The sequence below is a fragment of the Ornithorhynchus anatinus genome, chromosome X1 (assembly GCF_004115215.2).
Source record: "Ornithorhynchus anatinus isolate Pmale09 chromosome X1, mOrnAna1.pri.v4, whole genome shotgun sequence".
Taxonomy (NCBI): domain Eukaryota; kingdom Metazoa; phylum Chordata; class Mammalia; order Monotremata; family Ornithorhynchidae; genus Ornithorhynchus; species Ornithorhynchus anatinus.
In genome coordinates this window covers 90,193,821-90,207,657 of record NC_041749.1, presented here as the reverse complement: position 1 = coordinate 90,207,657, position 13,837 = coordinate 90,193,821, and the positions used below count along the sequence as shown (strand labels likewise).

The window sequence follows — 13,837 nt, the reverse complement described above, 5'->3', positions numbered from 1 at the left end:
GAAGGTTCTTTGAGGAACATGGTGGAAGACCCCGGCCCTGTGTCTCCAGACAGAGCCAGGGAGGCAGGTAACCCCAGGAAGCTTGCAGCAGCAGGACCTATCACCATCTTACCCAGCTAGGTTCCTGTCCTCCCACTTGGGGTTTTGACTTTGACTTCAGGATCGCCCCTAGACAGACTAGCTCATGGTGATGGGGGAGGTTAGTGAGGAGGAGGCACGGCATTGGTGCTCTCCTGGGAGAATAGAAAGGCCTCTTTCCCTGCATCTGCGACCAGCAGCTTCATCTGAGAGTTGAGTGGCCGGAGATGGGACCCGCTGTTTGTTTTCCTTCCAGGGCTTAATCCACTGAGCAGGGGGCCCGGAGCCTGTTTGTTTGTGGAAACTGCTTCTCTGGGGCTTTGGTTTCTTGTGGCCATGTGGATGTTGGAACAGAACCTCTTGCTCCAGGCCTTGGGAGACCTTCTCAAACCTTCTGCCTCCTAGCCGTATCCTGGTGACTGTGTGTCTGGGAGTAGCCTCGGCTTCCCCAGAAAGCAAAGTCCCTCTAGCTTCTGGGACAGAGGAGAGCTTGGGAAAGAGACCTTTTGAGACCTGAATCTGAAGTAGGCAGAATCTTGGCTAGCTCTCTGCTTGCTGTCTTAGTGATTGTATGCAGTGGGATGAACCTTGACCCCTTGCACCTGAGGATACCAACCTGGGGGCCTAAATCTTGCCCGGGTCTCCAGACCAAGGATGACTCCAGGCTAGCCAAAGACTCCAACATCATCTTCAGTTGTACTGAATGTAGGGGCTGCTCTCCTCGAATGCAGAGGTTCCTGGGGACCCTGGGCCAATCGATCAAACAATCAGTGGAATTTACTGAGCACTTACCGTATGCAGAGTACTGAACTAAGCGCTTTAGAGAGTACAATAGAGGAAGTAGAGAGGATCCCTGCCCTCAAGGAGCTTACAATCTAGCAAGGGAGACAGACATTAAAATCAATTACAGGTAGGGGAGGCAACTGACCATTATGTTAACAGAAGTATTGTGGGGGTAGGTGAGGGATAAGTATAGGGGGCACAGACTCAAGTGCATAGGTGATGCGGTAGGGAGAGAAATTAGGATGAGGAGATGAGAGATTAGCCAGGGAAGGCTACCTGGAGGAGATGTAATTTTAGTAGGGCTTAGGATGAGTTTAAGTCTGGGAACCTCTTGTCTTTTCTGTCCTGGCATCTGGAAGAACTGGATCCTTTTCCCCCCTGACAAGGAGGGAAAGGAAGGGCCAGTGTGGTTCAGCCATCTGTTTTAAGCAGTCAATCAATGGTATTTATGGAGTGCTTTAACTGTGTGCAGTGCACTGTACTAAGCACTTGGGAGAGCACAATAGAGTGGGTCGACAGGATTCTTGTCCTCAAGGAGCGTACAGTCTAGTGGGGGAGACAGGCAGGGAAAGTAAATTACAGATAGGGGACCCAGCAGAGTGTAACACTATGTACACAGGAGAAGCAGCGTGACTTAGCGGAAAGAGCACGGGCTTGGGAGTCAGAGGACGTGGGTTCTAATCCAGGCTCTGCCACTTGTCTGCTGTGTGACCTTGGGTGAGCCACTTAACTTCTCTGTGCCTCAGTTACCTCATCAGTAAAATGGGGATTAAGACTGTGAGCCCCATGTGGGACAACCTGATTACCTTGTATCCACCCCAGTGCTTAGAAGAGTGCTTGGCACATAGTAAGCGCTTAACAAATACCATTATTATTATTATTATTATAATAAGTGCTGTGGGGCTGTTGGGTATCAAGAGCCCAGTACCCTGCTTGGCTTTCCCCCTTAGGGAGGGGGCTCAGATCTTGGGATTAGGGCCTCAAATTCTGGGAACAGGGGGAGCTCAGAGTTAAAGTTTCTAACTGATTTCTTCTTCCAGTAACTAGTGTTGAGGGGTTAGCCTGGAGGGACTTGCCTTTGGCTAATCCTTGGGGGCAGGCCCAGCCCAGGAAGAAGTCACATGATTTGCCCTGATTTTTCCCCTAACTCCAAGTTGTCTCACCTCTAGAAGATTCCCAGAAAGCCAAGCTCTGTTCCCAAGAAAAAGGAGACCATTTTAGTCTAGAATGCCTTGAACTTTCCAGGGGTCCTCCAGATTGAAGACAAGATGGGCCACCCACCCGAGTGGAAGTTTATGTAGCAAAATTTTAAGGTCTAAAAAGGAGCCAGATCTATAACTGGTATCTGGTCGGGCCCAATTCCTGGTCTGAACAGAAATCTATTCTTTCATTTAGAACTGGTCCCCCAGGGCTAGCCTGAGCCAGCACCAATCTGTCCTCCAGGGATGAAAAGCTTCATCGTGTGGCGTTTGGCCACTGCCCAGAAGAGCAGGGAGGCCTGGTGCCAGGGAGCAGTCACTGAGCTGCCTCCCCTGCACTGCCTTGCCCCTGTTGCCTTCTGTCCCAGACCAACACCCAAACCCAGAGGCCTGGGTTTTAAATCTAGCAGTGAGGTAGCAGTAATAGTAATTAGTTAGTTGAAGTAAAACGCCAGACTACTTGTTTTGTTTTGTTTTGCTGTCTGTCTCCCCCGTTTAGACTGTGAGCCCGTTATTGGGCAGGGATTGTCTCCATCTGTTGCTGAATTGTGCATTCCAAGCGCTTAGTAGACTTCTCTGCACATAGTAATTGCTCAATAAATACGATTGAATGAACAGTAGCAGCAGCAGCAGTAGAAGTAACATTTATGTAGTGCCCCCTGGGTGCGGTGCATTTGGGAAGAACAAAACAAAGAACTGACACATTCCCTGCCCACAAGGAGTTTACAAACTAATGTGGGAGACAGACATAAAGATATTTACAAATAATCAAAGTGAATAATTGAATGTACAATTTATTAAACGCATTTACACAAGTGTTAAGGATGGGTTTAGACGAGCACCTAAGTGCTAGAGATGGCTGACAGATGTATCAGCAACTTGGAGTGCTAGGAGTTAATCTGGGAAGCCTTGTTGGAGGAGGTGGGATTTCAGAATCTGGGGAGAGATGTAGTCTGTCAAATCTGGAGAGGGAGGGAGGGAGTTCCAAGCCAGGGGAACAGCATAAGTGAGGAGATAGAGGTGGGAGAGTAGAAAGTGAGATGCAATTAGGTTATTGGGAGGAACAAAGAGAGGGAACAGGCCAGTGAGCCTAATGGAAAGAACACAGGTTCTGGGAGTTGTGAGACCTGGTTTATAATCCCAGCTCTGCTATCAACCTGCTGTGTGACCTTGGGCAAGACACTTAACCTCTCTGAGCCTCAGTTTCTCTAAAATGGGGATAAGAGGCCTGCACTCCTTACCTCTTAGATTTTGAGCCTCATGAAGGACAGGTATTAGGTTTAATCCGATGGTTTTAGCATTCATCCCAGTGCTTTGGTACATAGTACACACCTGGGAAATACCATTATCATTATGTAAGGTGGATTGAGTTGGTGGAGAGCCTCAAAGCCAACGGTGAGGGGTTTTCGCTTGATGCGAAGGGATACGGGAAGCCAGTGGAGGGTTTTGAGGAGGGCAGGAAGCGACACTTCAGGAAGATGACGATCTGTGCGGCCGCCCATATTATAGATTGGAGAAGGGAGAGGCTGGATGCAGGGAGACCTGCAAAGAGGCTGATACGATAGTCTAGCTGCAATATGACCCGAGCCCGAACTGCGGGGGGTAGCTGTCTGGATGGAGCGGAAGGGGCAGATCCGGGAGATGTCGCGGGGCAGATCCGGGAGATGTCGCATAGGATTTGGCAGGAGATGGAGTGTGAGAATCGAAAGACACGAGGAGTCGAGTTTGCCGACATCTGGGACGAGGAGGATGGCGGTGTTACGGATAATAATAATGTTGGTGTTTGTTAAGTGCTTACTATATGCAGAGCACTGTTCTAAGCGCTGGGGGAGATACAGGGTCATCAGGTTGCCCCACGTGAGGCTCACAGTCTTAATCCCCATTTTACAGATGAGGGAACTGAGGCACAGAGAAGAGAAGTGACTTGCCCACAGTCACACAGCTGCCAAGTGGCAGAGCCGGGATTCGAAGGCATGACCTCTGACTCCCACGCCCGGGCTCTTTCTACTGAGCCACGCTGCTTCTCGTGACGCGGATGGGGAAGATGGGAGGAGTAGGTTTAGGAGGAAAGGAGCTCTGTTTAAAGCATGTGGAAGTTGGGGAGGATGGGGACAGGTGGACAGATATCAGGGATCGGGGGTCTTAGACTCCTACACCCCCTATTCCCATATTACTCTCCGAAGCGGCGGCTCACGGACACATACTGTTAGCCAGGGGCAGAGAGGACTCCCGAGCAGGGTGGTAAGAAGACCGAGTGCCCTTTCCTTAGACGGTAGAGTTCCCCCAAAGCCAGACAGAACCCCCCCTCCTCATCTTGCCACCAAAGCCAGCGCTGGTCTGCCTGGCCCCTCACCAGCTCCCAAACATCTCTCCCCTGGAGGAGAAGCCTCTGCCCGCCCGGATCGGTTTGGAAGGAAACAGGGGCGGGGAGGAGGGGGAGAAAGAGTCTGGCTGCGGAGGAGCCCCTTCCACCTGAGGGGCGGGGTTTGGGGCGGGTCTGCCAGCATCGGCTGTTGCCAGGCCGGGCGGTCTGTCCCGGCGCGCCCCCCGCACCCCGGCCCCTCCCCTCCTTTCCTCCCCCCCCCCGCGAACTCGGGACTTTTTCTCCGCGGCGGCGGCCGGGCAGGAGTGCGGTGGGGGACGCGGCCCCGGCGCAGCAACGGGTCCGGGCCGGCGGCTGCGGGGGCCACACCACGCCAGGTAACACCCGTCTCTTGGGACCTCGGCCTGGGCTTTCCCTCTCCCTGCCGTGCTGTCCACGGGTATTAGCTTCCTCCCCGGCAGGGCCCTTCCTCTCGTCTTCCCTGCTCACTCCCGGGCAACGGACGCTTCCCAGGTCCAGGTGCTCCGGATGACAGGGAGCCGCGCCTGGGAGCCGGACGACGTCCCGTGCCCTCAGGCGCTCGGAGGCTGGACCGTCTTCAGAGATCGGCTCGATCCCCGTTTTCCCCGGGGCAAGGCGGCCCCGTAACTCATCGCGCCTACCACCCCCGCATCGCCTTTTCAGGGTTCCGGGGAGGAGGGAGCCTTAGGGTCCCAGCTGCGGGAAATTGGAGGAAGTTTTTAGTGGAGGGAGCCGGAACGCTCCTCCGTTTGGGGGGGACCCCGTTATCATCCGTGGTGCATAACCCCCCGCCTCCGCCCTCGAGCTGCCTGGGGGCGTTGGGCAGTGAGTCGCGTCTCTTGGCTTCGTCCCGGTCCCCCCCGACCCACCCACCCACGACGGGTTCCTAGGCGGGCACAGAGGCAGAGCCACAGCGTCTTCAGTGCCTGGGCCACCCAGCCCCGGGGACGGTCCCTCTGCCCCGTCCCACCCGAGGCGTGCCGGCAGCTGCGACCGCAGCACGCAGCTTGGGGGCGGCGGCCGGATAGGGAGCCGCTGGCTTTGTTGCGCCCCCCGGCCGGGCCGAGAGCGGGTAGGGGGCAGTCATTTCGGACGCCAAGCAGCGCCCCCGGCATCGGGCTCGGAGGAGAGGGTGGGGACCGCGGGGAGTGGGAGAATCGGACGGGGTTGGAGAGAGAGGGAGGGGCCGAGCCCGGCTGTGCCGCTACTTGCCCCCGCACCCGCCCTGCCCCGCCCCGGGGCGGCTGTCGGCTGCCCGGGCTCGCTCCTTCCTCCCGGGCTGCGGCCCCCGCCCCGCCCCGCTCCGACCTGGCGGCGTTCCGGCCCTCACTTCCCGCCTCTCCCCTCCCCACGCTACTGGGGCTCGCTCGCTTCCCCGCACGCGCCGCCCCATTCCCGCTGCCCGCGCCGCACGCGCCCGCTTTGAGCCGCTCAGCGCCCACCCACCTTAGGCGTTCGTTACCGCACGTGCAGCCCCTCCCCAACGCTGCTCGCTCGCGCCCCACACAGGACTGTTGGAGGATTTTGCCGTTTGGTCTGGGTTTTCAATTGGGATCTGTTGAGCGCTTACTCTGTGCCAGGCGCCGGACTCAAGCTCTGGGGTAGATGCAAAATAATCGGGTTGGACACGGCCCTCGACCCGCAGTCTTAATGCCCATTTTCCGATAAGGTAACTGAGGCACAGAGAAGGGAGGTGACTTGCCCAAGGTCATACAGCAGACACGTGGTGGAGTCAGGATTAGAACCCGAGTCCTCTGACTCCCCGTTCTCAGATGGACCCACGGGGCAGTTTGGGGGCAAGGGCCAGCCTAGGTGGCCGCTGGAATAAGTTCCCCGGAGAGGTCCGGATGGATGGGCAGAGAGAGGTGGGGACTGGGCAGGACTGGTGGGGGGGTGGAGGTGGGTGGGTGTTTTTCCCCGAGAAGCAGATCAGCCTGGTGTCCCGAAACACGCAAACACATTTTATTTGTGGGATTGGACTACATAGCCAGAAACGTATGAGAAATGCTCTTCTGCTGTTTGTGCCCAGTGTTCTGCCTCCTTCCTCTGCCTCAGAACTTGAAATGTCATTCTAGAATATTCCCTCTTGTAGATGTGCTATCCCAACATCTTCCTCTTTTATAATAAATATTGATGTATTTTATATTCTAACATTAACATTTACTTTAAATGCTTTAATCAGTTTCACTTAGTCCTTCTGTCTGGCTTCTCACTCTAGCTGACCTTTCTTATCCATGGCAGGTTGTTCAAAAGGGCAGTAGGAACTTTTTATCAACAGATGGCTTCCTCTTGGTTCCCGGGCTCCTCTTCGTGTTACAGACTGAGCTTAAATGGTTATAACTGTTGCAGCAGTAACAGATTTTTCCATGTGCAGGACATCTTTGTGGTTGATGACTCCTACCACATTAATTGCAATTAATTGTCATTAGGGTATTTGTTAAGCACTTCTTATGTACCAGGTACTGTTCTAAGCACTGGAGCAGATGGTGTTTCCATTCTCACTCTGATGCCATGTTTTCTCTTTTCATCCAGCTCAATCAAATTCTGGGGAACCACTGCCGCATAACTTGGGTTATCGCTGTTTCCCATCAACCGCATTTGTAATTAATTCACTTCACCTGTAACATCATTTTATGGCTTTGTTTAAATCCAGTTCAACCTCTTTTAGTAAAATTGTAGTTTAGATTTAAATTCCCAGCACAGTTGGATGAGTTGCAAAGGTGTCATCTTTTGTCAGATATTTTCTGTTGAGTGTAATCTTACTACTGGGGTGTAATTCTTTGGAAAACTAATGATTTACTATGATGGTATTTACTAGGCACTTACTAAGTGCCCAAGTACAGCACTCAGGTAGATACTCTGTAATCAGATTGGACATAGTACCTGTCACACTCCCAGTCAAAGAGATGAAATGAGCAGGTATCTTACCGTTTTTCAGTGGAGAAGACCGAGGTCCAGAGAAGTCATGTAACTTGCCCAAGATCAATGACACATTTATTGAGCACTTACTGTGTGCAGAACACTCTACTAAACACTCGGGAGAGGTCAAAACAACAGAGTTTGCAGACGTGTCCCCTGCCCACAAAGAGAGGGAGAGAGGGAGGGAGACATCAATTTAAACAATTGAATTAAATTACGGATATATACATAGGTGCTATGGGGCTGAGGGAAAAGTGAATAAAGGGTACAAATCCTAGTGAAAGGGTGATGATGAAGGGAGTGGGAGAGGAGGAATTGAAGCCTTGGTTAGGGAAGGCCTCTTGGAGGAGGTGTGCTTTTAACAAACTATACTAAGTGCTGGGGTAAATACAGGCTAATCAGGTCTGATACAGTCCCTCTCCCACATGGGGCTCACAATCTAAATAGGAGCGGAAGGGCTGGGATTAGAATTTAGGTCTCTTGACTCCCAGTCCCATGGCCTTTCCACGAGGTCATGCTATCCTTCTGAATGACCATGTTATAGTTGCTCTTTATAGGATCTCATAAATTCAAGCTTTTAATGAAATGACAATTGCTTTATTTTAGGACTATTGCATCTTTCTAGGAGGCTCTTTTTGAATAAGTTCACTTGGTCTCAGGAACTGAGAAACAAATTAGTTGGGTTTTAAATGACCTATTTATAGGATAAAGCAATTTCCAAGTGAACCTCAAACTCTGTTTTCCTGCTGCTTTTGGCCTATGGCTTGTGTTCTCCTTTCTGCCTTCTGCTGCACTACTTCCTGTGTCCCTATACAATATTTCCTCTCCAAGTAGAGCTACCCCAGCAGGTGGGGAGGCACTGGGGAGAGGGTGAACCCAACAAGGAAAGCTGGAGCTAGGCTGGTGGGCAGAAATGTAGGAAGGCTTTGGAGAGGCTAAAATAAAAAAGAGGAAGCTCGGCAAAATTTACTTTAAGAATCACAGTCCAGCTGTCTGCTCTGGTACACTGCTAACTTCCTTGGCACATACTTCAGCACCATATCCTTCTCACAGAGCACCAACACCCCACCTAGACGACCACTGCCCTACAGATTTCTCATTGCACAACTGCACATTGCCTACTCCTCTTTCACCTCCTTTCCTTCTACGGTCTTACGTGTCTTTAGGCAAATGGTCCTGTGTTTGAATAGGTTTCAAACCCACCTGTTCCTATGAAAATATTTACCAGCCTTTCCCCTCTTACTTCAAATTAAAGGACAACTCGACTACTTATACCATGGCAAAGATACTTTGAGGATGTCTTTTCTCTAATGTTTCTTAGCTAACAGTGAATTAGCCAAGGTTGTTTTTTTTTTTTTGGTTTTTTTGGCAAGAATTGTTGTGGGAGAGTGGTGGTCCAGGAGGGCAATCCATTACACGGTTCCTTCAAGCAGCTTCTTGCCACTGTTGGAAACAGTATACTGGGCCAGATGGACTATTGGTCTGCTGCCCTAATGGCCTTTGCACATGGGTTTCTTTTTTTGCCTGTGGCCTGGAGAAGCACAGGACCGGTGCTGGTGGGTGGATTTTCAATTATTTATTTAAAGTTGTACTTGCCCCCCAGACTGATTTCTCTGGGTCTGTGTTGGGATAGCTGGCTAATCCCAAGGAGGAATACACGGTACAAACACTATGTACCCTGACCACTGCACACTTTCACACATTCACATGTATACTTGTTCTACACATAAGCCTGCATTTGCTTCACACATTTAGCCACTTCTCCTTCAGTCCAACCCCTTCTGCCCTCTTGAGGTTTATCCCTGTTTCCTTTAGGCGTCATAAGGTTGTTCTCCTTTAAGGGTAAGTGTCCCAGTAGGCTGTCACCCACTTCCCCTGGTTAAGGTGCAGTTACAGGTCAGCAAAGGTAGATGAGCTGGTCACTGTCTCTGTAATAATAATAATGATAATGATGGTGTTTGTTAAGTGCTTACTGTGCAAAGCACTGTTCTAAGAGCTGGGGGGCTACAAGGTGATCAGGTTGTCCCACATGGGGCTCACAGTCTTAATCCCCATTTTACAGATGAGGTATCTGAGGCCCAGAGAAGTGAAGTGACTTGCCCAAAGTCACACAGCTGACAAGTGGTGGAGCTGGGATTCAAACCCATGACCTCTGACTCCCAAGCCCGGGCTCTTTCCACTGAGCCATGCTGCTTCTCAACCTGTATAATCTATCTACTGGGCTCAATGCTGTCTGCAGTGAATTTGGTGTACTGGAGGTGTCCCTGCACTCCCCAATCAATCCAATCAATCATATTTATTATTATTAATAATAATAGTGGTATTTGTTAAACACTTTCTAGGCACCAGCCACTGTTCTAAGCACTGGGGTGGATACAAACAAATCAGGCACAGTCCCTGTCCCAGGTGGGGCTCACAGTCTTGATCCCCATTTTCCAGATGAGGTAATTGAGGTACAGAGAAGTGAAGTAACTTGCCCAAGGTTATGCAGCAGACAGGTGGCAGGGCCGGGATTAGAAGCCATGACCTTCTGACTCCCATGGCCCGTGCTCTGTCCTCTACGCCAAGCACTTACTGTGTGCAGAGCACTGGGGAGAGTACAATATAACAGAGTTGGTAGATACATTCCCTGCCCACGACCAGCTGACAGTCATTCAATAGTATTTATTGAGCGCTTACTATGTGCAGAGCACTGTACTAAGCGCTTGGAATGTACAATTCAGTCTAGAGGGGGGAGATGAACATTAATGTAAATAAATTACAAATATGTATATAATTGCTGTGGGGCGTAAGTGCTCCCTCATCTCACTCTTCCCCCTTCCTTCCCCTCCCGACGTGTCCTGCCTCGTGTCCTGCCTCCACTTTCCCTCATCCTGCTCTTCTCCCTTCCCACTGTGAAACTGGCCATGTTCTTGGACAGGCTGTGCTTTGTTGCCTTCAGGGCAGCTCTCCCCTCTCTCAACAAGTGCACCTGGGATGACTCTCTCTCTCTTTCTCTAGTTATGTCAACTCTACTTCTATCTCAGGCGGGGGGCTGAACCAGGTCCTGCCCACCTCAGCAATTCTATCCAGGGAGAATCCTTCTGCCTCTTCAACTGTCTCCCAGCTCACTGGCCAAGAACTAAGATGGAACTCTCCTCAGGCCCTCTCTCTGCCCCTCCCTCCCCTCTTTCATCAATGCATCTTTCCTGCCTCCTTCCCCATTCATTCATTCAATCGTATATATTGGGTGCTTACTGCGTACAGAGCACTAAGCGCTTGGGAGAGTACAATATAGCAACAAACAGACATTGCTATTGTTCTTGCCTGTCCGTCTCCCCCGATTGGACTGTAAGCCCGTCAAAGGGCAGGGACTGTCTCTGTTACCGATTTGTACATTCCAAGCGCTTAGTACAGTGCTCTGCACATAGTAAGTGCTCAATAAATACTATTGAATAAATACTATTGAATTCCCTGCCCATAATGAGCTTACAATCTAGAGGGGGAGATAGACATTAATATAAATAAATACATTACAGATACGTAATATAAGTGCTGTGGGGCTGGGAGGGGGAATGAATAAGGAGAGCAAATCAGGGTGACGGAGAAGAGATTGGGAGAAGAGGAAAGGAGGGCTTAGTCAGGGAAGGCCTTTTGGAGGAGATGTGCCTTCAATAAAATGTGCCCCCATCTGCCACTGCAGGGGCACTGAATGGCAGTCACCCTCTTTTCTCTCTGGCTCTCCCCATAGGCCGGCCATGTTCTGTGCTTGTCTGGCAGTGAGGTGGCTCAGCCTGACCCTGCTCCTTTCCCCTCTAGGCTCCCACCATGATTGTCCAGCTTCTGCTCTCGGGACTTCTTTGGGCTGTGTTCTTCTCTACAGGCTGGGTTGTAGCCCAGCCGGGGGAGAGAGGTGAGTGACTGTTTGCGGTACTCTGGGTCTCTCACTTGACACCACCCCCACAATGTCCTTGGATGAGCTCTGGTCCCGGTCAGCAATTAAAGTCATCGTTAAAATGGCTGAGGCACAATTGGAACTCATTCTGCTGGGCTGTTCCTTAGCCTCACTGCATCATGCTCCTGCTGAAGAAGATGTGGGGGCCATCGAGACCTAGCAGAAGAGGGCGAGGGGCCCTGGGGATCAAGCTCGAGTTTGTCTTTACTCAGAAGAAGGTGGACCTGGGTGGAAGGGGTGCAGGATGCAGGCAGCGGTACCCTCTCTCCCCCACTCCCCACCGCCGCCTCCAGGGACTGTCAGGGTAAAGGTGCCCCTTTACAGGGAGCCTGGGCCAGGATGACCAGACTGGGCCCCCACTGGACACTAGCTGCACCTTTGCCTTTCAGTGATCTGCACAAACGTGTATGCGGCTGATGTTGTGTTTCTGGTGGATGGCTCCTCCAGCATTGGACGCAATAATTTCCGCATGGTGCGTGACTTCCTGGAGGGGCTGGTGCTGCCTTTCGTCAACGTCGTGCGAGACACCGGGGTGCGCTTTGGCGCTGTGCAGTACAGCGATGATCCCAGGTGAGCTCCCTTGGCCCCCACGATCCCGAGAGGGGGAAGGGTCTTAGGGAAAGGAGGCTGCCACAATGGGGCATACTATCGCCTTATAGCCTCGGGGACCTAGGAGTACCTAGAGGTTCAAACACATGTGTTTTGTGATTGCAGATGAATTGGTGCTGATTCTCCCTGGGCCTGGCTCCCTTCTCTCCTCTCGACCCATGCCCTGGGCACTACTCCAGGGAATGGGTGTAGGGAGCATCTTGGACAGCCCCTGTGTCACTCTGCCTGGTGCATGCTAGGATTTTCCAGACAGCAGAGCAAGCAGTTGGGGCAGGGTCAGAATGTGGTTGGGGGGTGGGGAGGGGGCACAGGGTGGAGAGTGGGTCAAGGGCGCTGGAGAAAATCTGCCTCCGGCAAGAGGATCTCCCAGAAAGGACCCCATATTGCAGACAGGTTTCTTCAGGGCCTTTACCTACCCTAAGAACCTTCTTATTGGGATCCTTACTGCCTTCAGTCTATCCACCATGCAGCTGTTCATATCATCTTTCTGAAACACCAAGTGGAGCACATCATTCTCCTTCTCGAAGCACTCCACTGGCTCCCCAATGCTTAGTGTAATCTCCCAACCATCCACTTCAGGCCCCCCTCTCCTTCCTGTAGACTGCAAGCTCCTTAGAGAAGCAGCGTGGCTCAGTGGAAAGAGCGCGGGCTTGGAAGTCAGAGATCACGGGTTCTAATCCCGGCTCCGCCGCTAGTCAGCTGTGTGACCTTGGGCAAGTCGCTTAACTTCTCTGTGCCTCAGTTACCTCATTTGTCAAATGGGGATTAAAAGTGTGAGCCCCACGTGGGACAAACTGATCACCTTGTATACCCCAGCGCTTAGAACAGTGCTTTGCACATAGTAAGCACTTAACAAATACCATAATTTATTTTTTTTTTGTGGGCAGGGAACATGTCTGCCAACTCTGTTATATTGTCCTGTCCCAAGTGTTTAGTACAGTGCTCTGCACGCATTAAGCTCTCAATAAATAAATAGTCTAGCCTGCAGTAGGTGCTCAATCATGACTGGTGATGACAGATGCTTTGCCTCCAGCACATGACCCCGCATGCTCCAGAGGGTAGCCTAGAAGGCTTCTCTCGATACCGCCTCGAGAGATTTCCGAAGGCATTGGTCCCTGTGGATTCCAGAGCGGCCTTCAGCCGGGGGATCTGGGCTTTGTCACTGCCCCGGGGCACTCCAGCTCTGCCACCAAGGCCCCTTCTTTCCTGATACCTGGGTCTTTGTCCTAGAACGGAATTTGCCCTGGGCACCCATGCCAGTGGACAAGAGGTGATGAGAGCCGTGCGTGAGCTCAACTACAAGAGAGGGAACACCCGCACGGGGGCCGGCTTGCGGCACGTTGCCGAACACTTCTTCCATCCCCAACTGGCCCGGCCTGGAGTTCCCAAGGTACCATGTCCCCCAGTTCCCCCAGTGCTGTAGTGCTTCAGCGCTTAGAACGGTGCTTGGCATATAGTAAGTGCTTAACAAATACCATCATCATCGTTGTTCCTCACTACTCCCCCTCCTTTTGGCCCTCTAGCCAAAAGGCTTCCTGGCTGCCCCCTCTCTTTCTACACTCAGGGACCTGGGCCGCCTCCTCTCCCACGACCATTGTTGCTGAGGCCCCAATTCAGAGACTGCCCGGCATTCCCCCCCCCAAGCACTTGCCCCCTGCCCCTCTCCTGCCCCATGCCTCTGGGCCCCTGGCTGCCCTATGCCCCTGACCTGGCCCTGGGCCCTGCCTCTGCTCCCTCTAGGTGTGCATACTGATAACTGATGGGAGATCTCAGGATGACGTGGAGCAGGGAGCATTGAAACTGAAGAATCAGAATGTCAAGGTGTTTGCTGTAGGTGAGTGCCGGCTTCAAGCTGAGAACAGATCAGGGTAATGTGGCCATGGTGGAAGGCGGAAGAAGCCCAGGTCGCAATGTGAGCATAGAGGGTTTAGCAGTGTGGGACACAGTGTGGGTCTGGGAGGCCCCATTAGG

The 13,837-nt window shown here is 52.1% G+C and overlaps 1 protein-coding gene across 1 annotated transcript in view; it reads left to right on the top strand.

Moving 5' to 3' along the window:
* Positions 1-11,130: 11,130 nt before the first annotated feature.
* COL7A1 (collagen type VII alpha 1 chain) overlaps positions 11,131-13,837 on the top strand; it is a 33,791-nt gene continuing 31,084 nt past the window's right edge. The window contains exons 1-4 of the mRNA XM_039910270.1: positions 11,131-11,215; positions 11,647-11,827; positions 13,097-13,256; positions 13,607-13,696. Coding sequence (XP_039766204.1) covers positions 11,131-11,215; positions 11,647-11,827; positions 13,097-13,256; positions 13,607-13,696 — 516 coding nt within the window. The remainder of the gene's footprint in view (positions 11,216-11,646; positions 11,828-13,096; positions 13,257-13,606; positions 13,697-13,837) is intronic.